This window comes from Pipra filicauda, unplaced genomic scaffold (genome assembly GCF_003945595.2).
Source record: "Pipra filicauda isolate LSUMZ 115617 unplaced genomic scaffold, ASM394559v2 scaffold68_size4259465_pilon, whole genome shotgun sequence".
Classification (NCBI taxonomy): Eukaryota; Metazoa; Chordata; class Aves; order Passeriformes; family Pipridae; genus Pipra; species Pipra filicauda.
Window position 1 is genome coordinate 242,434 of NW_024104853.1, and position 20,932 is coordinate 263,365.

The 20,932-nt window shown below is 36.9% G+C and overlaps 1 protein-coding gene across 7 annotated transcripts in view; it reads left to right on the top strand.

Annotated features, from left to right (window-relative positions):
- The window catches only part of PRUNE2 (prune homolog 2 with BCH domain), a 141,793-nt gene that overhangs the window by 68,419 nt on the left and 52,442 nt on the right, over window positions 1–20,932 (top strand). For all 7 annotated transcript variants that reach the window (XM_027722356.2, XM_027722354.2, XM_039388800.1 and 4 more), the window contains exon 7: window positions 20,745–20,903. In XM_027722356.2, coding sequence (XP_027578157.2) covers window positions 20,745–20,903 — 159 coding nt within the window. The remainder of the gene's footprint in view (window positions 1–20,744; window positions 20,904–20,932) is intronic.

Genomic DNA, 20,932 nt, shown 5'->3' on the forward strand with positions numbered 1-20,932 from the left:
AAAGACTCTGTAGTCTTTATTAACTTTCTGAAGCAGAGACCACTTATGACTATATCTCAGAATACGTCTAATTTACTGCACAGTGCTTGAACAAACTTTCTGGGAAAATCATAGTTGAGACAAAGGAAAAATAAGGCACTGGGAAACTTTTGGCATATGTAGGTACCTGCACATACACTGTACACTTTTCAGAGAAGTTAAGGCAGAATTTGTTTTTATGGCATCCAACAAAATTAAATAATACTGTGACATATGGATAAGTTCTTGAAGCTCAAATTTGGAGCAATTTCTCATAATATGGTATCGAAAGGACTAGGAAGATAAGAGCTCCATGTAAAGCTCCATAAATTTCAAGATATTCCAAGAAAAAAAATAAAGATTGTTCTTTTAGTAATTTTCCTGATTACTTGAGATGTGTCAGTGCTTATCAGACTACAGAGATTAGCAAGCAGAGAGATAGAATCTGACTGTAGTTAACATTTACTATAAGCTAATTACCCAGGCGAATATCTACAGTATGAGTGAAGGGTGCCTGTTTGTTAGGTGGCTCCCTAACACTACCCACAAACAGTATCCACTTAACAGCTTGTTTATCCATATCCTGCTTATTGCTTAACAACTGCCCTATGGAAATGGCAGTCTTGGCTGAGAATTTTAGTGGTAGCCTTCTTCTGTGGAAAATTGGAGCCTTCTGCTGTCTGAAGAGGGCATTGCTTAAGGTGAAGTGTATGATTTTTCTGTCTTGTCCTATATCCTCAAAAGTTCTCCAGTGTTTGTTGTTAGTAGGATATTTATTAACAACATGGAAGCAAAATTATTTAGGTCTAGATGCTTCTGGAAAAAAACTTATCCATTAGTACATACTAAAAGGCATTCATCCAGACTTCAGCATTAACTGCTTTTGAAAAATTTATATTACATAGGCAGCCTGAAAATCAGGAAAAGAGCTGGACAAACAGCAATCTGCAAGTGTGCAAGGTCTAAAAAACTCATTCAGTGAAATTAACAATTTCTCTGCTCCGTTCGTAGTTAACTTCCATTACTAGTTATCTTCTCAATAATTAAAAAAAAAGCAATCTCTTTATACAGTTCAACTCTGAACATGACTCAGTGGAAAAAGCATTCCAGGGTCCTAGTTCCTTATTTCTTCCTGATTTTGTATCTAATAGATATCAAAAAATATTTAATTATACATTAAAAAATGAATGCCTGCTGGCCAGTTATCCCCAGTTAAGTACTATGCTTTGAAGTCTTAAGCAGAAGACTTGGAAGTAAACAAATAATCATATGTCAGTTTGAGATGTAAAATAGGCTATAATCCAGGCAGCTGTTTCTTAGTTGCAGTGAGCTATTCAAGAGAGAAGAAACGTGAAAAACACTTATTTACTGCTAGAATCACAAGATACACACTAATTAGTTTAGCTTGTAAAGTTCCCCATAATTTTCATTGCTGTGATAGTTGCTCATATCTTATACACATATACAATCACACCCAATGCGAATAAGACAGCATTTACATGTAGGTTGAACCAAATGATTATAAATGAATTGAGGGATGTCTCCTGGGATTGGACATAAAGGTCTTGTAAACTGAAAATTTTATAAACAAACAGCTGTTGGGAAAACACCATTATGCTGTAATAGCTGCTATTAAAATCCATTAGCAATCTTGATGGCCTGTTTGAATTTGATGCATCATTTGCTCTGACAGCACTTCTTTCTAAACAATTTTGTAAAATATATGTAGATTATGAAAGACAGTAGTAATAGACTAGGAGATTAACACTGAATACACATTTTACTTCCATGTGCCAATCAAGCTTTGAAGAATGCTGTGTATCCTCCAGTTTAAATGTCAGCAAACAAACAGAAACACATTAACCTGAACAGCTGCAAAGCTTTCTCCATCACTGTGGGAGAAATACACAGCTCTGCAGAGATGAAGTGTTTCCAGGTTAAAAACCACGTTTCAGGCAACAAAATAAATCTCCAGTGTTTTCTAAGAGTTTATGTACTCTCCTAATTGATGCCAAACTGTCATTCTTCTGCTCACAGATCCATATACCACAGTGGATACCAGCTGCTATAGGGGTAGGTAAGGCATGTAGATCATGCTGCTACTAAAATTAGGCAGACTTCTAATGAGATTTTGAAAAATCTATATGCCAAGAACTATCTGAAAACTCTCCTTTTATGAACAGTTCAAGTGTCAGTGATAAAGCTAAACTGTCCCTTCAGAAACAGGTATGAGAACACATGGAGTAATGTGTCTGTGTCTGTAGACCGAAGCAGGGATGTGCTTATCTTGTTTGTGGATGCTGCAAGGGCACCATCTGGTGGGTGAATAATAAACATTAAAGCTTGGTAGAGTAATCAGATTTAAATGTCTTTTAATCAAGACTTTTTTGTAATGCTCTTATGCAGATGACATAATGCTTGTTACTGTACATACTTAGTTTCCTATTTCTTCCTGTACCTTGTGTTTTTCAATGTTTTATTCAATTATTCAATGAACTCTACAAAGCAGAGAATTCTTTGTAAGTATTATTTTGGTATAAACTCCTGCCCATTTTATGGATAACCTCTTTTCTCCCCGTTCCTTTTATCTGTCCTCAATTTTTTTGTCATATCCTCTTTCTCCTCACTGATATCTGTAAACAGCTGTTTGCTAAAAGGTCTGGCAAAGAATGCCTTGTCTTGTACTATTCCCTCTCATCACTTCTCTGCTCATTCCTGGTGGATATTAAGTGGTTGAAGTAAACCACACCTTGCATGTAGAATGTTGTTCTCCTGAAGTGTACAGCAGAGCTATGGTCACTTCACTTTGTAAAAGAGAGAAATTGAAGGGTTTGTGGTTTAGTGTAAAGAGATGTCATCATGACTGGGCTTCGCGAACAAAGATTTGGGAAGGGCTTTACCCACGTTTGTTACAAGCGCGTTGGTGGCTAAAAAGGCCAATACAAGATAGACACGTCCATTTGCAAAAGGCACAGCAGAAAGACTCCTTAGGAGGTACATTCTGCAAAGCATGATTCTTTCTGCGTTGTCTTTTCTCCTCAAGAGTGATCCTGTGTGCTTTCTCGAAAGCATCAGCAGCATTGAAGATAGTGTGTCTCCAGACCTCCTGGTTGGAGGCCAGAGTAGACCAATGATGTTGATCAATATGGCCAAGGCTGAGATGTTGTTTCAGGGAGTCCTTGTATCTTTTTGGAGCTCTTCTCTTGCGGCAACCGGTGGCAAGTTCACCATAAAGCAAGATCTTAGGGAGGCGGTGGTCCTTCATTCTGGAGACGTGCCCTGCCCAACGCAGCTGTGTTCTCAGCAGCATGGCCTCTATACTTGTGACAGCTGCTTGTTCTAGAACAGATGTATTGGTCACATAATCTGACCAGTGGATGTTTAGGATTGTACGGAGACAGCGTTGATGGGAGCGTTCTAGGAGTCGCAGGTGGTGGCGTAGATGACCCATGATTCGGATCCGTATAAGAGAGTAGACAGCACTATGGCTCTGTAAACACTGATCTTTGTACTTTTCTTCAAGTGTTTATTTCGCCATACTCTTTTATGAAGCTTTCCAAAGGCACTGTATGCCTTTGCTAACCTGTTGTCTATCTCTCCGTCAATCTTACCATCTGAGGAGATGAGGCTACCTAGGTAATTAAACTGCTGGACTGATTTAAGCTCTGATTGGCCAATGGTGATGTGGGGATGATGGAAGATTTCCCAAGGTGCCAGTTGATAGAGAACTTCTGTCTTCTTTAGACTGACTTCCAGCCCAAAGAGCTCAGCAGCGTCTGCAAAGCAGGATGTTAAACACTGCAGAGCTGCTTCTGTGTGGGCAACAAGGGCGGCGTTATCAGCATAAAGCAGCTCCCGGACAAGATGGTTTAAGGTCTTGGTGTGGGCCTTCAGTCGCCTTAGGTTGAAAAGGCTTCCATCAGTACAGTATCGAATGTAGATACCGTCCTGATCATCGAGGTCTGCTGTGGCCCTTTGGAGCATCATGCTGAAAAAGACTGTAAATAGAGTTGGTGCAAGGACGCAGCCTTGTTTCACACCATTTTTTATTAGAAAGGGCTCTGAAAGTGCATTGCCATATTAGCGTAAAGAGATGTAAGTCAGTGTCTTAATGTTCTTTTAGCTCTGGACCATTGTGTCTCATTATCTTTTGCAATTTGGGCATTTAAAGTTTTCTCTTTGTTAAGGATTATGATACAGCTCCATCAAAGGAGCTGTAGGTCTGTGATACTGCTCTTTATTCTGGTGTTGTCTTAACAGAGTTACAAGAAGCCCAAACTAGATTAAATAGTAGATACACTGTTTAACATGCATGTTGTTAAAAGAGCCTTTGCTTTACTACTTAGCAGGTACTATGTGGTTCTGATAATATATTATGCATTCCACTGCATGCATCTCTCTAGCATTCAGAAAGAGATGATCTTGTAATGCAAAGTGTAGCAGAGGTAAAGCCCTTGTGTCATTCCATATGGATTTTTTAAGTGTTTTCAAAGAAGACTGGATGCTATTTGGAGTCCAGCTTTCTCATTTACATGTTAATGTTTTTAATGATATTTTCAGAAAATAAATGAGGCCCTGAATTAAAAGACATTAATTTCACAGAGGTTGAAGTGAGAGAATTCTAAAAATGAGCCAGCAGGATAGAAAGCCTTAACTACAGGCCTAATTAATAAGGTTAATTTTTACTTCCATGAATTACTTCAGTTCTTTGAGTTCAGTAAGATCTGAATACATTTTAAGGACATTTTGCCTGAAGTATAGTAGCAGATTGACCAACTTATCTTCATTACCTTCAGTGTTCAGACAACACAAATTCAAAATGATAAAAAATTGTATTCAAAACTTTAGTTTTGAAACCTCAGATTATCAGATTTAGTAAATAAGCTGCTTGCTTTGTTGGATGAAATTTTGCTTTCACGTTACTCAGAAGTACATGTTTCTTTCCTTAGTGTGTTAGAAAGATGCTTCAGTCACAATGAATGTCTGCATTCATGAAGCAGAGAGTAAACAAATGTTTAGGAATGGCTCACGATTTAAGTGCCTGGAAGAAAGCTGTAATGGTGTGAGAAGACTCAGTTGTGCTAGCTGGAGTCACTAGTGCACACAGTGGAATTGCCAGCAGTTGGTAAACCTGTGTTATGCTTTGGGGATGGTACCAACCTAAAATAATTCGAATCAACAGAAATTTTTGGGAACTAATTGGCCTGTCTGCTGAACATATTGAAAAATAATGATTTTTGCATGCCCCTCTTCCTGTAATGTAAAATCTTAAAACACATTTTTGTTTACTGATCCCAACAAAATCGCTGTATTATTGTTCTTTAGTAAAAAAAAAAAATATTTTTTTCTTCATGTTCTCTTAGTCATAATTTTTTTTTGATATTGAACCTTTCATGTAAGTATCAAGTAATACTAAAATAATATGAAATGTATTCCAGTTTTTTTGGGTTGTGGTTGCTTAACTGCCTTTACATGGCAGTATCATCAGAGCAATGGTCCTGTGCCTCAGAGTGGTTAACTTTGAGTTGTTTTTAGGGTACTATCTTGCTTTGCATTTCATTTGTCACTTTTATTTGTCTAATGGGAGAGCAAAGTGCAACTTTCTTAAGGATACAACCTGAAGAAAGCATGTATTCTGGAGAACTCAGTCCTGTTCATCCAAAATCTTCTTTACCTACAGCTTGTATTTGGTTCTCAGAAAGTTGAACCATCTTGATGGTAGAAGCTGCTGTCTTAGCTACTGTACATGTAAGACAAGGGTGCCACAGCTAACTTTGTCCCATGTAACCAAGTGTGTGTCCCCTGAGAGGCTTCTGCAAAGAACTTTGTCTTATCCTGTTTTTGCTTGTGTTGGTAGTGACTCCTATTCTCTCTTTGGAGGGAACTAACTTTTTAATAAATGAGTTGCTAAAGGCATTTTGCTTGCATAACTGTAAGTGCTTATTAGAAGAATCCATAGGAAAACTTAAATGATTTACAAGAAACTGAATGCTACTCTTATTTGTAAGAAGACTGGGATTTTTTTGGTGGCAAAGTTTAGTGTACAGTATTTGACCACCTCTGTCTAATTCCTAGTTCCTAGTTCAGAAACAGCCAGTGCAGATGAGATTAACTCAGTTCCATTGGTAATACGTTGATCCTTTTTTGTTTATGTGTCTTGGAGGAAGATGTTCAGCTTCCCTAGCAGACAAATTAACTGATTGAATGGAAAATGAATTCTCTTTCATCTCCAGTTACATTCCAGTTACTCCATATTGACAAGTCATTATGGGTGGTTCAAGCAAAGTGCCAATGATTTAATTTAAGTGCAAAACTGACTTAATCTCTTACTTCCTAGAAGGGCCTTTTATGAAGCTTGAGTGCCTAAGAAATAGTGTGAATATTTTTTGTATTCTGGAACTGATTGGAGAATACTTAACATGTACATTACTGGCATGTGCCAAGTCCTCTGAATTCACTGAGAGGATTCCCATTAACTTCTGGTTTGCATGATTCTGAATTGGCCTATTCATACAGGCTTGCAGAATGAACACCTAAAGGTAATAATTACTTTTCTATTTTTCAATATGCAGAGAACCCATTTAGAATGGGGTATTTCATGTACTGGGAACCAAAGGGTGAAAATATAAAAAGACTGAGGTACAATCAAAGAGCATTCTGTCTCAATGGGAAACTGTATTTGCAATTAGAGAGATATGGGGCAATACAAAAAGACTAGCTAAAGATAAATTTTTAGAATGGCATCAGTGGTTCTTGCTAAGAATTTAATTGTAATAGGAAGGAGATTGAGAAATTGGTAACAGAGAGTTCATGACAGGTGATAGGGCAAATAAAAAGTAATGTAAGTCAAGAATTTTCAGCACTGGAGGAAGAAAACTTGTAGGAGAAAATAATATTTTGGAGTCAGGAGAGTGAATAGAAAAAGTAATGTTTTTGAGAAAAATGGTTTGTAATTCACAGACTGAGAGGAATCAAACAGCCCCTTTAAAAAGGCAGAAGAAGATGTGGCTAGATGAAACGGAATGCTTCACCAGTTACTAAAATTTGATGTAATAATCTAAAGTTGGCATATTAACAACTTAGAATATATTAAAAGTGATAGATCTGAATCCTGCAGGAATGGTTCTTTTGTTTTATTATCAACTGATCATTTTCAAAGCAAGATTTTTTGTTTTGTATCAATTATCTTGCAATGTCATTTCTCCATCTATATATATGAGGTGAAATAGCTTTAACAATTTTGTAACTATTCATTCTTGAGGTGAGATTGAGAGTTGCTTGCATAAATTAGCAAAGTAAATGTGGTGGGGAAAAAACGGTAAAAATTAAAAAAATAAATTAAAATTGCCATTTAAGTTTTAAACAACTTAGAGAAATTAATGCCTTATAAATTGCTAAAAATTTTGTTAACTGAACCATCAAACAGAAACTGTATTCCTCATCAGATTTTGTTGGTTTGCCTTTTTTTTTTATTGATGAACTAATAATTTCACATTAAATACCATTCCCATTTAAAAGCAATTAATGCATTAATGCAATTAATGAGAGATGTCATCCCACAAAATATTTTCAGAATTTCTTCTCCTTCTTTTGACAGTTTTATCTGCAAGTTTTTGAGTTCCATCCAAAAGATTTTTGCTGTTTCTACAGTCTATATTAGTGTTAAAAATGTTGGTATTTTGTTATCAAGTTGCCCTGAATGATTTGTTTAGAATTCTGCACTGGAGGAATTAGCTACTAGCTAGCTAATTCCTACTAGCTACTAAAACCTACTAGCTGTAGGTTTCCTTCTACTTTCTATACAGAAATAAGCTTTTCCTCTCAGTAGTAATAATAAGGAACAGGGCTGCTGTCAGAGACAGGGGTGCAATGAAACTTTGCTACGCCATATCCCAACGACATCGGGTGGAAACATTTGCTGACTCTTCTCTTTGGATTGCAATAGAAAGTATGGCAGCATTTTTTCTCTCCTTTACTGAAGAGGGTTGGCTTCCATCAGAAAAGAAGGGAAAAAACACAAACAGCCCTGCCCCAAAAAAGACCTCAGGAATAATGCAGCTATATTATTTCTAAATATGCTCTTGGCTGAAGACTGATGGTCTTTTATTAGCTTGAGTGAAAGTAATTTTCAAAGTTTAGGAGCAAGTTATTTCTTGTTACAGACACAGAGGATATATGTGATATGTATAATATGAAAGCTATTCATGTATATATAATTTTTCAGACTGTCCGCCTGTGATGGTATCTATTTACAATATTGCTAGCTTCTTGCTATTGAAAGTGGTTTTAATGGTACATCTAGTCTTGCTGTCTCCAAAATAAAGTGTTCCCAAAGTTGGAGAGAAAGTATTATTTCATTCCTCTGTAGTGACAGCAGCTAAAGAGATATAGCACTTTTTGCTGGACAAAACTTCCTGTGTATGGGAAAGTGGCAATAGTATAATGTCGTTGTTATGACAAAGCAAGCTTCCATTCCCAATTTAAACTGCAAGCATTAAAAATGCACATAAGAGTAGCCTGCCATCCTGCCTTGGCATTTTGTTTTTTCTTTGATTATATCTTTATGAAGAATTAACATTTTGATACAGCGTTTGTTCATGGGTTTGCAGTGGTTAAATCAGTAGTTAATGAGGTTCGTCATATAATTTGAGCTTGTAGTTTGTTTATGCTAGACCAACTTTATCCATACCCCAAACAAATTATCTCTTATAATCACCAGCCTGAAGATAAATCTCTAAATGTTTTTCTGATGATAGTGCTGTGGTTGGCAGGTGTTAGAAGTGCCTCCCAGGGACAAAGATTGAAGATAGGCTTATTCTCACAAATCCTTCAGGCGAGGTTGTTTAGCTTTCTATCCTGTCATCTGCAGAGGAGCCTTGTATGGTGCCCTGCTAATGAAATCTAATAGGCAAAGGTCATATATCTTTATGAAGAAAAATGCAAAGCTAGTGAGTGATAAATGTGCTTCATGGGGTTCAATGGACGATGCTTAGTGATAAAATCCATGTTTAAACAGTGTTTCAAGTGGCTTGGCATATCTCTGGGCTTTGTGCCTTAACTAATTTTTATAACAGTGCTCATTACTAGTGATGGGAATAGATAAATACAAAAATAGTTGAATATGCGTGCGAAGTTGTCTATCTAAATAAAGAAATAGGTGGGGACTCTGAGTGGGTAATTAGTTTTCAGTATTCATAGCATAATGAGTAAGATGACTCACATAACAGTACAGTATTGTATTTAACAGCAGTATTGTATTTAAATTTGAAAGCTCTATTGACGAGCAATAGAAGCATACTAGCTAGTGTGAAGATGTGAAGATTTAGGTAGATTCTAACATCAGTTGTAAATCAAAAACGCCTTTGTCAAATGTCAAAACATATGTTAAAAAAAGGGGGGGAATAGAAACAAAACATGCTGGTGGCAAATTTCAGATAGAACTCCTAAACAACGCAAGTCAGTGCCTTTAAGAAATTGCTAATCTGAAGTTAGAAGAAATCAAATAAACCAGATATTTTTTGAATCACTGCTGTTTTTTAGGAAGTTACCAGTTCATTTGCTATAGTTACACTGCTGAGCAAAGAGACAGTTCAATAAATCAACTCAGGCTTGATGGATTTTACAAACCATTGCAATGAGCGTATGGAAGAGGAAAGAAATCTCTTAGTATTCCCTCTTTGACAAAAGGATATGCAAAGAGCCTGAATGGATGAACGGTTGATTAATTTTACCAGAAATTTTCTTGACAGGCAGAAATGTGTTTTTGCATTACCATGTTTGCATTGGGATTTTTTGTAAGTTATGAATTATTACATATAACCTTACACCTGAGACTTAGCTGGCTAAAAGAGACACCTCCTGGTCAGTGTATATATGGTTGTAATGTTTCATATGTTTTAATTCATCAGTCTGGCAAGTCAGCCTTTTGCTTCTTGCCACTTGCTGATCACTGAACAGTGAAATCAAATATTGTGTGTGACTAAATGAACCTTGTAAATGAAGTGGTATTTTGTGTCTTTTTCAGTATTTTTAATTGATTTACAACTATGGAAAAATCAAATGGAAGTTCTTAACCTAGAATCAGAAAGCAGGGTAATATAAAGGAGAATAAAAAAGTGTATCATAGCCTATGTCCAGAAAGCCTATTGATTAATAAGAAATAGTGCTTCTTTTTCTGATATAAGTTTCTGAGGTAAATAATGTATTAGATTGTGTATACTGCATTGTACTTTAGTATGGAGATATTTCCTCTTAACTTTGTACACATTTTATGCATATTTGCTTATAAATGTGGTGCATAAGGAGGTCCTTTGCTTTGGATGTTGGATACCTATGGTTTCAAAATAAGAGACTTCTCTCTGCATTCAGTTTCCTCCAGAAAAATATGTACATACTTATTTCAACCTTTAAAATTATCTGGAGAGAGTACATTTCAACATAGTGCAAGTACATTTCCCTGTATTTCTCTACTTGGAGCAAAAGTCATAGTGTTACGATTGCAAGTTTTCTAGTTTGTCCCTTTAATGTTTTACAGAGGCAGAGTTTGAAAGACAAATTTGAAAAAGGAAGTGGCATTTAAACCTTTAAACTTGAAAATCACAGCTATATGTTTTGCTATATTTTGTATTTTTACCAATTCAAAACTACTTACCCTTCAACTACCAAAAATGCTCAAAAATGGCAGCTTTGTCTTAGTCAGTCATGGGTTTTTTATTACAGAAAACATCCACAAATTACAAGCACTTTGAATTTCTTCCTTTAAAGATGGAAAAAAATAAGCAGTTTCATGTTTGTATCACTAGACTAGATGATGTACATCCATTCTTTGATTCCTGTGCTGCTGCAAAACTTTTTTTCTTCTAGATTTTGAAGTCACAGCAATCTAATGTAATTTCTCAGCATTTTATGTCATTTCAGTGCATGCACAACGGTATGCAGACCATTGCCTATGTTAATGTCTTTAGGCTATGGCCTCAATGTGGCCTTACCTTATGCATTAGTGGCAGTGCCTTAACAGGGCTTTATCTCCAGCCCTTCTGATCTGTTACTTTTTCGACTATTTGTGCACACCCCCCACACCAGGGAGCATTTCTGACTGTGTTATTTCAGACAGTTACTTGTACACCTCAGCATTCTGAGGAGTCTGCCTTGTTCATGGATAAGAACTTGTGTTCCTTCAGGTGGATGGCAGTGATGGACACTGAGTGTAGGTATTCCAACTGGAGGAAGAATGTTCTAAGCCAAATGGGCCATTATGATATCCTTATATTACATTGATATCATAGTGTCCTTTAAGATGCATTAAGATACCCCAGGTACTAAATTCAAAGCTATCTCAGCTAGTTCTGTAAATGGGGAATAATGGAACTGTAGCTTGGCAGTTTAGCTGAGCAACATTTTTATATTTCAAGTTTTATGAGTGAGTTGAGTCTTTCCAGTCTTTCCTGGAAATGATGTGCTGTGCTAAACACACACAAAACATGGACATCTGTATAAGGTCTAGTTAATCACATGTTAAAATGGATAAGCCTGAGTTTGAATATGCAGAATTTGTACTTGTATGAAATACGAGTAAAACCTGTTTAGTTTCAATGTGAATTCATAAAGAGCAGATCATTGTTAAGACACTATGATGAAATGTACCAGTGCTGTACAAAAGGCACTGTTTACAGTATGAGTCTGGCTAAACATGCCTTCATTGAACAAAGCATAATAATTTTTTAATTATTATTATAGGGAAATCCTTCTTTCTTCTTGGCTTTTTTTTTTTTTTAGCTATCTGAATGTTATGAAAATAATAGACTGTAAAAGCACATCCATCACCAGTAGTAAGGGGTTTGAGCTCAGTTCTAAACAGGCATTCATTGCATTATTCCATATGCAGTGATTCACAGTGCTATAGTATTGCCTGTTCAAAATCTTTCTAAATCAAGTTTGAGATGCCTAAAGTTAAACAAAAGGTGTGGATTGTTATACAGCAAGATAGCAGGGCTCACAGATGCCCATTCTCCTGCTCTTTTGTTTAGGACCTAATATGAATTTCTCTTTTTGGAAACTTTAGACATAAAGAAATCAGAATTAGCTGCTACTTTGTTCTTTTCAGAAGACTGATAAGTATCAGTGTAGAAGAACTGCTATTTTGTCATCAAAATGCACAGTAGAAAAATGCAGTCTTCCCTTACAGAAAAGACAGTTAATTTTTTGTAGAGTGTTTTCACCAGTTGTGTTGATAGAAAAAAAGAGGTAAAACAACAAATACACTTGTTTGTGTTTCTGGAGTCTTATAAACATCATACTGTTTATATTGTTCTTTCAATTTTTAGTGACCTTACCTTAAAAACTTTTTATAAAAAAATGAGTATTTTTCTGCCTTTTTTTAAAAAAAAAGGAGGGGGCCTTGTAATTAGCTGGATTTACAACAAATGGCACACAGACTGTTAGCTCTGCATGTGTGCTATAACATTGGTGTTTACCCTATTATATTGCAATTTAAGTATGTCATAAAGTTTTATCAGTGATCATATAGAAATAAACTAGAACGCAGAAGAACCAACCATGAAATATTAAGAGAATGCAGTGTGAAGCAATATGTATTGACTTCTGTATTGTGATAGTTGTGTCAGTCGTGAAAATTGTAATGGGATACAATATTCCTCATTTATATTTTCTGACGGTTGGGTGTTTTTACCAAATGAGTTGTCAGCAGAAAGGCTTCATTAGACCCATCAGGGTATCTGCCCATGAATAACGAATTCCAAACTGTACTGACAGTTTCCTTGAGCCAAAATGATGGAGCACCTCTGACAAAAGCCATATTGTGCTCTCCATGTGAGGAGTGTGAAGAACAAAAGAGACAGTTTGTTCTTAATTTGGTCAGGTTAATATTGACACAGTTAGCTTAGAAGAGTCAGAAGTGTATGTAATGTACACTTGCAGTGATCACTTCAGTAATTGGCTGTTGGCTTCATGACTCAGAAAGTATTCCAAGAGACAGAATTTACAGATTCTCTTTGAATATTTCTTGGAGATTTTACTTGTTTTAAAGAATTATCCAAGTTTATAGTTATATAAACTATTAAATTTTAAAAAGAGATTCCTGTAAGAAAACCAAGTTTCAGAGAAAGAAGTTTCACAATAAATTGCCTAGATAAAATGGTATTTCTGAACAAAAATACATAATAACTGAACAGGCCATGTTCAAAAATCCTTCAAAAGTCTGTGGATTTCTTAAACTTTCTCATACTGTTTCTCTAATTGATAAGAAAAATATTTGTAAGTTTCAGAATGTTCATCATATTGTTATGTTACAACATAAGCTATTTATATGCATTAGGAAAAAAAAAGCACCATTTTATTACACGTCATTGTCAGGGTGGGAGTGGAAGGTTTAGACAAAATTTATTTAGAAGCCCTGCCATTGTGTCACAAGGTGCAGAAAGGACTCCTTTGCTTTTAAACCCCTTTTCAGAGAGGAGTCTAGGTGCAGCTGAATCCAATCTTAGCCTCGGAGTGTGTCAACAGTTTAAATGTAAGGAATTATAGAGGTGTGATTGAACAACTTTTGTCTCACGGGTTTTAATGATTGGCAAAATGAGAATATTTATATAAAATGAATAATTTATTTTATACAAATGATCAGACAAAAGATCTTAATTGGAACTATTTACTACACAGCATAAAAGCTAAAACTGCTAATAGTATGGTATAAGATAGGATAGGATAGTGCATTATATTGAAGCAATTATTGAAACAATTATATTGATGCTAGCAAAAAGAAATAATTATTAAGTAGAAATTTGATGTAACTCACTCATACCAACACTGGTGGGGAGATCTCTCTCTCAACCTCGAGGAGTATCCTTGGTGGGCGTCCCCAGCCAAGGGAGGAATCTCTATGCATACACCACAAGAAGGGTTATGTTAGAAAAACCGAACTGTATGAGAGGGGACTGGACTTTTATAGTATAAGGTGACTGACTGCTAGTCACAGATCTACAAGCCAGCAGACTAGCTTATCTGTCACGTCCTGTTGCAATAGCAGGATGTGTATTCAAAGTCTGGTGAACCAGGATGGTCTTAGCACCAGATGGTCTTTAACACCAAGACAGCACCTAGAGCCATGTGTTGATAGCTTGCATTATATTGGATTTTAGGTGTTATCAGAGGTAGGCTCTCTTGCCACAGTTATGACACTGAAGTTCTCCAGTAGTCGTATTACTGTGAACTATGCAAAATATATTTACTACTAGATTCTATTTATTTCAAGTATATACATTTCAAGTACACTTACAATCCATTTTTTGTTATAGCTGACTTATGACAACTAATAATGTTTACATATGCTGTTTATTAGTTAATGCTTAAGCCAGTACATGCTAATAAAGTAAAGATAAGTAGTATAAGCATGACTAGTTGACTGACCTTTGTCATCATTTGGCTGTGTCAGTGTATTTTCTACAGTAATTCATCAACAGCATATTTTACAGTACTTGTAATTAATTTGGAATGTAATTAATTTAGGATTTGTTAAACTGTAATTTCAGCTTAACAGTTGAATTGATTTGCATTTTTTCACTTTTGAAGAAAATGTTTTATTTTCTGTAAGCATTTATAATATGTGCAACAGTATGGTTTTTACTTAGGTTAGCAAATTTGTGCAAGAGTCCATATGTCTACAGGTCTTTCAATATATACTCTTTGGTGGTTTATAAGGCTTTCTTGTTTGCAACTGTCTTTATTTATTTGAATGTTTGGATGCTTATGAAGGGAATATTGAAATTGTGTTGATACTAGTTTAAAAGAGTAAACTTTAAGGATATTTGGGAGGTAGGATGGAATTAAACTCTTAAAAGAAATTATTACCTAAATTAATAATATTAACTAACAATAATAGAATTACCTTTGTTTATTTTTAAATTAATTATTAATTTTAGGTTTTGATTAATAGCCTAGTCAACAAAAAAATTGATGAAGTAGGCTCATGATGTGTAAGACATAATCAGATCTGGCTTTTTTTAGATAGTTTAGTTATAACAACATTTTATAGCAAACTTACTCTTTAACCTATTCTTGTAAAAAGTTCTATTTGCCTTGTGTTTCATTTCTGGATGTGCTTAATGAAGTAAAAGTTTATGGGAAACATTTATTGTTGCTTATTAAAATTATTTTTATGGGAAAATTGAGTAACTTACATTGTAAGGTATTATTTGAACATTAGTTATTGGTTAGTAGTAGTAATGTAAGAAGCCTGTATGTTATTCCTCATGCCACAGAATGAGAAATTGTGTTTTATACATTTACAGAATAGTGACTTTTTTGTCAGAAGGTTTTTCTCATTGACAGGCTATGGAGTCAAGTAATAAATGGGACGTGATCCGCATAATTTTGCTTTTCTTAGGCTGTGGCTTGATGTGCCTTAATAATTTCCTCAGTAGTATCAACTGTATGTCACTGTAAAGCATCTCTTGCCCTCTTGCACTTCTAAATCCTCAACTAATTAATGTTTTCTTTAAAAATGCTTTCTTTCAATGAGGTGTATGGTGCTGGCACACCTATACCCATTTTCATGCTGCTCTGAGGAGTCTCTCTCAGTGAATAGTGTTTTGCACCAGGCAGTGCTGGTCCATTACAAACCCAGTAGGAAAAGCCTCTGTGAAGTATCTTCCAAAACCCTGTTTATTAGTGCTAGCATTATAAAGGAGAAAACACTCTAGTTAATTGTATGTCTCTTTAAGTTGTGGGATCCCTGAGAGCTGTAGCATTGAATAAGCCTCCAGTCCATGCACCAGCATGCTGGAGACACCCTGGTCATAGAAGATATTTCTACCTTTTTATCCTTTTAGCTATGATAGGATTTTCTTACAAGGAAACAACTCCGTTGCTAATTTCTACTGCCAGATATAAAGAATGTTAATACGAGAGCTTTTTGCTGCGCTTTTAGATAAAGGCAAAGACTCACAGGTGAAGTAATTACTAGTATCAAGCGGATGCTGTCTGCAGGCTTCTCTGGTACAGTTACCTGGCCAGGTTTATTTTGCACCAAAGGAATATATCTAGAACAACACAGTCTGAAGGCCAAGCTAGAGAAAAACTTAGTACATGAGTGATCTTCTCAACTTGTACCCAATGGAGAGGGACAGGTAGACTGCTCAGTTAATCTTTGTGCTTCCCTCAGTCATCAACAAGCTGAGAACCTCAGGAATTAAAAAATACACACTGAATAAGTATGTTTGAGAGCATGGAAGAAATGATGAGAACCTGAAGTACTTTGATCAGGTAATCATGTAGGTAGTATAGGTCCATTATTGTTAGTATTAATGTGGCCCAATGTGAAGCTTTCCAGTCCTATTGCTCCACCAGGGATATGTACTTGACAACTTCCCCGCTTACAGCAACATGCTACTGGATCACCTGCTGCTACATCAATTCCTTCACTGTACGATGTAAATTAGCAAAAAAAAGAGCACAATGCAAATTCAGATTTTATCACCTTCAGGGGCTTTACCACAGCCGTTTACCTCCTTGGTTCCTGCTCTGACTTGTAGAACTGACCTTTCATGTATGGCATTTTGTGCCATAACCACTGTCATAACCATTCCTACTCCTAGCATGTGAATGTTGTGTCTTGTTCCATTCTATTCATAGTCTTTCTCTATGATGCCCTAGTGGTTCTTGGCCTTAGACTCTGGAAATACACCTCTGATTGCCCTACAGGTACATATTGGCTCTTCATGTAGACATGACAAGGGAGTTTTCCTTTGTTGGCAGGCTGAGAGGTTCCTTGCTCAAAATACTGCAGAAAATAGGATTTTTGGCACTCCTCAACCTACCATTTTGTCAGTACCAAATGCAGACTGATATGATGGCAGATATTATCAGTCAATGTCAGTTTCATGAGGTTTACATTTCAGTCACACAATTCTAACTGAAAATTTCTAATTGCTTGCATTTTCAGTGGATACAAGAAGGTGAAGCATCATAAGGTGATGCTTCCTGAAAGTGAAGCTTGAAGACTGGCAATTGTTTAGAATGATCATTTATTTACCTTATTTATTTACCTTTCTTTACCTTTATTTACCATAACACACCTTGCAGACTAGTTCCTAGATTTGCCCATGTTCCTCTCTGTGACCCCCCAATTTTCTTGAGTTGGGTGTGAGTGGGTAACTAAGATAAGAAGCTATCAGGGATTTTCAGATGGTTTTGAATCTGCTCTAGTTCAAATTTTTTATTTGAATAGATTTTAATTGCTCTAACTGCAGTTAACTTTTCCATACTTAAGGACATTTTGGTACTTTTTTTAATCTACAAAATACTTGTGTCTTTAGAAAAAATGTTACTGGTTTGGACATTCAAACCTTACTCACAATAATTCCTCACCATAACCCCCTATTCAGATTTCACATCTGAGTGTACACCAGTAAACTGGCAGCTGAATGTGCACTAATCTGTGTGAATTTCACATAAGCCTCATTTTTCCGTGCTATGCAATCATCAAAGTGGAACTTTATGTCTAGTCTCAGAAAGGAATCTCTTTCCAAAGCATTTGACAAACAGATTTTTTTGGTTTAAGTTTAACTTACAGGGAGGGAATGCATTTTATGGACACATTTGAGTAGATTAATAAATAATGTTTGTATATTTGTAACCAAAACAGTAATTTATTACGTAGGAGACAGATGCAGGGGAATAACATGCCAAGCTGCGCATACAGTATGTTGTGTTCATGATGAACTGCTGTTTATTCAGGGCTAGTGTAGCTTGGCAGCATAAAAGAAGTCTTAGCTAGAAGATGACAAAAAAAATATCTCAAATATAAACAGCAGAAACATAAAGGAAAAAATAAAATTTCTGTGTTTGTTCAGTCGTAATTATCAAAACTGAGGACTGAAGAGAGACATTTATACTTTGTGCATTATATTCCCGGTTGAGAAAGGTGGATATGTATGGTTTATTTAAAAATCTGGAAAACTGGGCTAGTCCAAGCATAAATGAGAATGGAAAGACAAATGTTTACCTCTTGTGTGTTTGGTGTGGGGTGTGTGTGAAAGTAAGCAACTTTTTTTGATACAAGGAGTTTAAAACTAGTTTGCCTCACTCAGTCCTTATTTGGGGGGGGGGGGGGGGCAGGTAGAGGGATTTTTTTTTTCCACAGAATTCAAAGAGCAGGAAAAAATAATCTACAGTAACAATCCCTGATAAAATTGTATACAATTACATAACATCAACATGCACACATAGAAAGGGCTGCAAATTTAAGTTAGCTCATACAAATTCCTTTTGAGTGCTGGATTTTGCATCTCAATACTATTATTTTAACATCTATTATTTTAGATGAAATATTGGCATATGTTTGTCATATATTTATGACAAATTTCATAAATTATTTTTCTAATAAAAAAGGGGTTTTATTCAAGAAACAGCAATAGCTATATTATCACAGAATCATAGAATTAGTAGGTTTGGAAGGGATCTTTGGAGATCATCTAGTCCAACACCACTGCCAAGGCAGGGTCACCTGGAGCAGATTAAAAGGAAGGCACTCAGGTCAGTTTTGAATATCTCCAGAGCAGGAGACTCCACAACCTCCCTGGGCAGCCTGTTCCACTACTCTGCCTTAGTCAGTATAAAGTTCTTCCTCATGTTCTGGTGAAACTTCTTGTGTTTTAGTTTATGGCCATTACTCCATGTCCTGTCACTGGGCATCACTGAAATGAGTCTGGCACTGTTCTCTTGATGCGTGCCTTTGACATATTTATATGATTAATGGGATCCCTTCTTAGTCTTTTTTAACCAAACAGGCCAAGCTCCCTCAGTCTCTCCTCATAAGAGAGATGCTTCAGACCCCTGATCATCATTGTGGCCCTCCACTGGACTCTCTCCAGAAGCTCCTTGTCTTTCTTGTACTAAGAAGCCCAGAACTGAGCACAGCACTCCAGATGTGGCCTCACTAGGGCCAAGTAGAGGAGGAGGATCACTTCCCTCAACCTTTTGGCCACACTCTTCCCAATGCACCCCAGGATACCATTGGCCCTCCTGGCTGTAAGGGCTCACTGCTGGCTCATGGTCAACCTGTCATCCACCAAGACTCGCAGGTCCTTCTCAGCAGAGCTGCTCTGGGACTGGTCAATCCCCAGCTGCACTGGTACTTGGGGTTATTCCTCCCCAGGTGCAGGACCCTACAGTTGCCCTTGTTGAACCTCATTAGGTTTCTCTCCACCCAAATATTCAGCCTATTAAGGTCCCACTGAATGGCAGCACAGCCTTCAGGTGTATCAGCTGCTTCCCCCTGCTTTGTATCATTAGCGAAATTCCTGAGGGTACATTGTATCCCTTCATTCAGGTTGTTAATAAACAGGTTAAGTAAGTCTAAGTCTGGATCCAGTACTGATCCCCGGGAAATGCCACTGACTACAGGCCTCCAGCTGGATTCTGCTCTGCTGATCACAACCCTCTGAGCTCTGCCATTTAGCCAGTTCTTGATCCACCTAGCTGTCCATTCATCTAACACACGTGTCAAAAGCCTCGCTGAAGTCAAGGTAGACAACGTGCCCTTATCGACCCATCCTGCCATGCCATCACAGAAGGTATCAGATTGGTAAAGTAGGATTTCCCATTGGTGAGTCCATGTTGACTACTACCAATGACCTTTTTGTCTTCCACAAGCTTGGTGATGACCTCCAAAATGATCTGTTCCATCACCTTTCCAGGGACTGGGGTGAGACTGACTGGCCCATAGTTTCCTGGGTCCTCCTTCTTGCCCTTTTTGAAGATGGGAGTAACACTGGCATTTCTCCAGTCATCAGGCACCTCTCCTGTTCTCCACAGTTTTTCAAAGATGATGAAGAGTAACAGAGCAAATAACATCTGCCAGATCCCTCAGCACCTGTGGGTGCATCCCATCAGGGCCCGTGGATTTATGGTGTTAAATCTGCCTTGCCAATCTCTAACCCAGCCCTCTGCAACCAAGGGGAAGTCTTCCTTTCTCCAACCTTCTTCTCTTTCCTCCGAAATCTGGGGTTCCTGAGGGCCAGTCTCATCAGTAAAGACTGAGGCAAAGAAGGCATTCAGTAATTCTGCCTTCTTTGTGTCTTCTGTTACCGGGACATCCATCTTATTCAGCAGCAGCTCCACAATTTCCCTAATCTTCCTTTTGCTGTTGATGTACTTGTAGAAACCCTTCTTGTTGGCTTTGTTGTCTTTTGCCAGACTCAATTCCAAGAGGGTCTTGGCCTTCCTTTTGCATCCCTGCATATTCTATAGTCCTCCCATGTGGTATGTTCCTTTTTCCACATCCCATGAATTTCTTTCCTGCATTTGGGATTTACTAGGAGCTCCCTGCTCATCCATGCAGGTCTCTTGCCCCTTTGCCTGATTTCTTGATCATGGGGATACACTAGTCTTGATCTTGAAGTACTTTTAAGCAACCTTGCAAAAGCAAATACCAGGAAAAAGTAGGAATTATGTTTCACCAGCAATTTCAAAAAGACAAAACCTGCATTTAGTATTTTAGTGATCTTCAGAAATAATTGTCCACTACTGTGCTGTGAGACGGGTTCTTGATTTCTTTGGGGGCACATAGTTGTTTTGACAGATGGAATGGAATTCTTTTGCCTGTTACAGATGCTGATGCTTATTAACATTTCTTGCTATTTTTACCACAGATTTGGATGAAAAGAACAAGGAAAAGATGCTGACATTTCTTTCAATTTCTTACTCTATTTCAGGACTGTGTGTTACACAGGAGTCTTTTTGGTGACCTGAAAGCATTCATAGATAAATACAGGTTTGATGTACTTGTCATTTTGTCCAACTGTTTGTCAGAGAAGAAGCAAACAAAACAACAAATAGCAGTGTACTCGGAAAATGTAGAGCTAGGCAACCAAGTAAGTTCCTGGAAAAAAGTCAGATAATG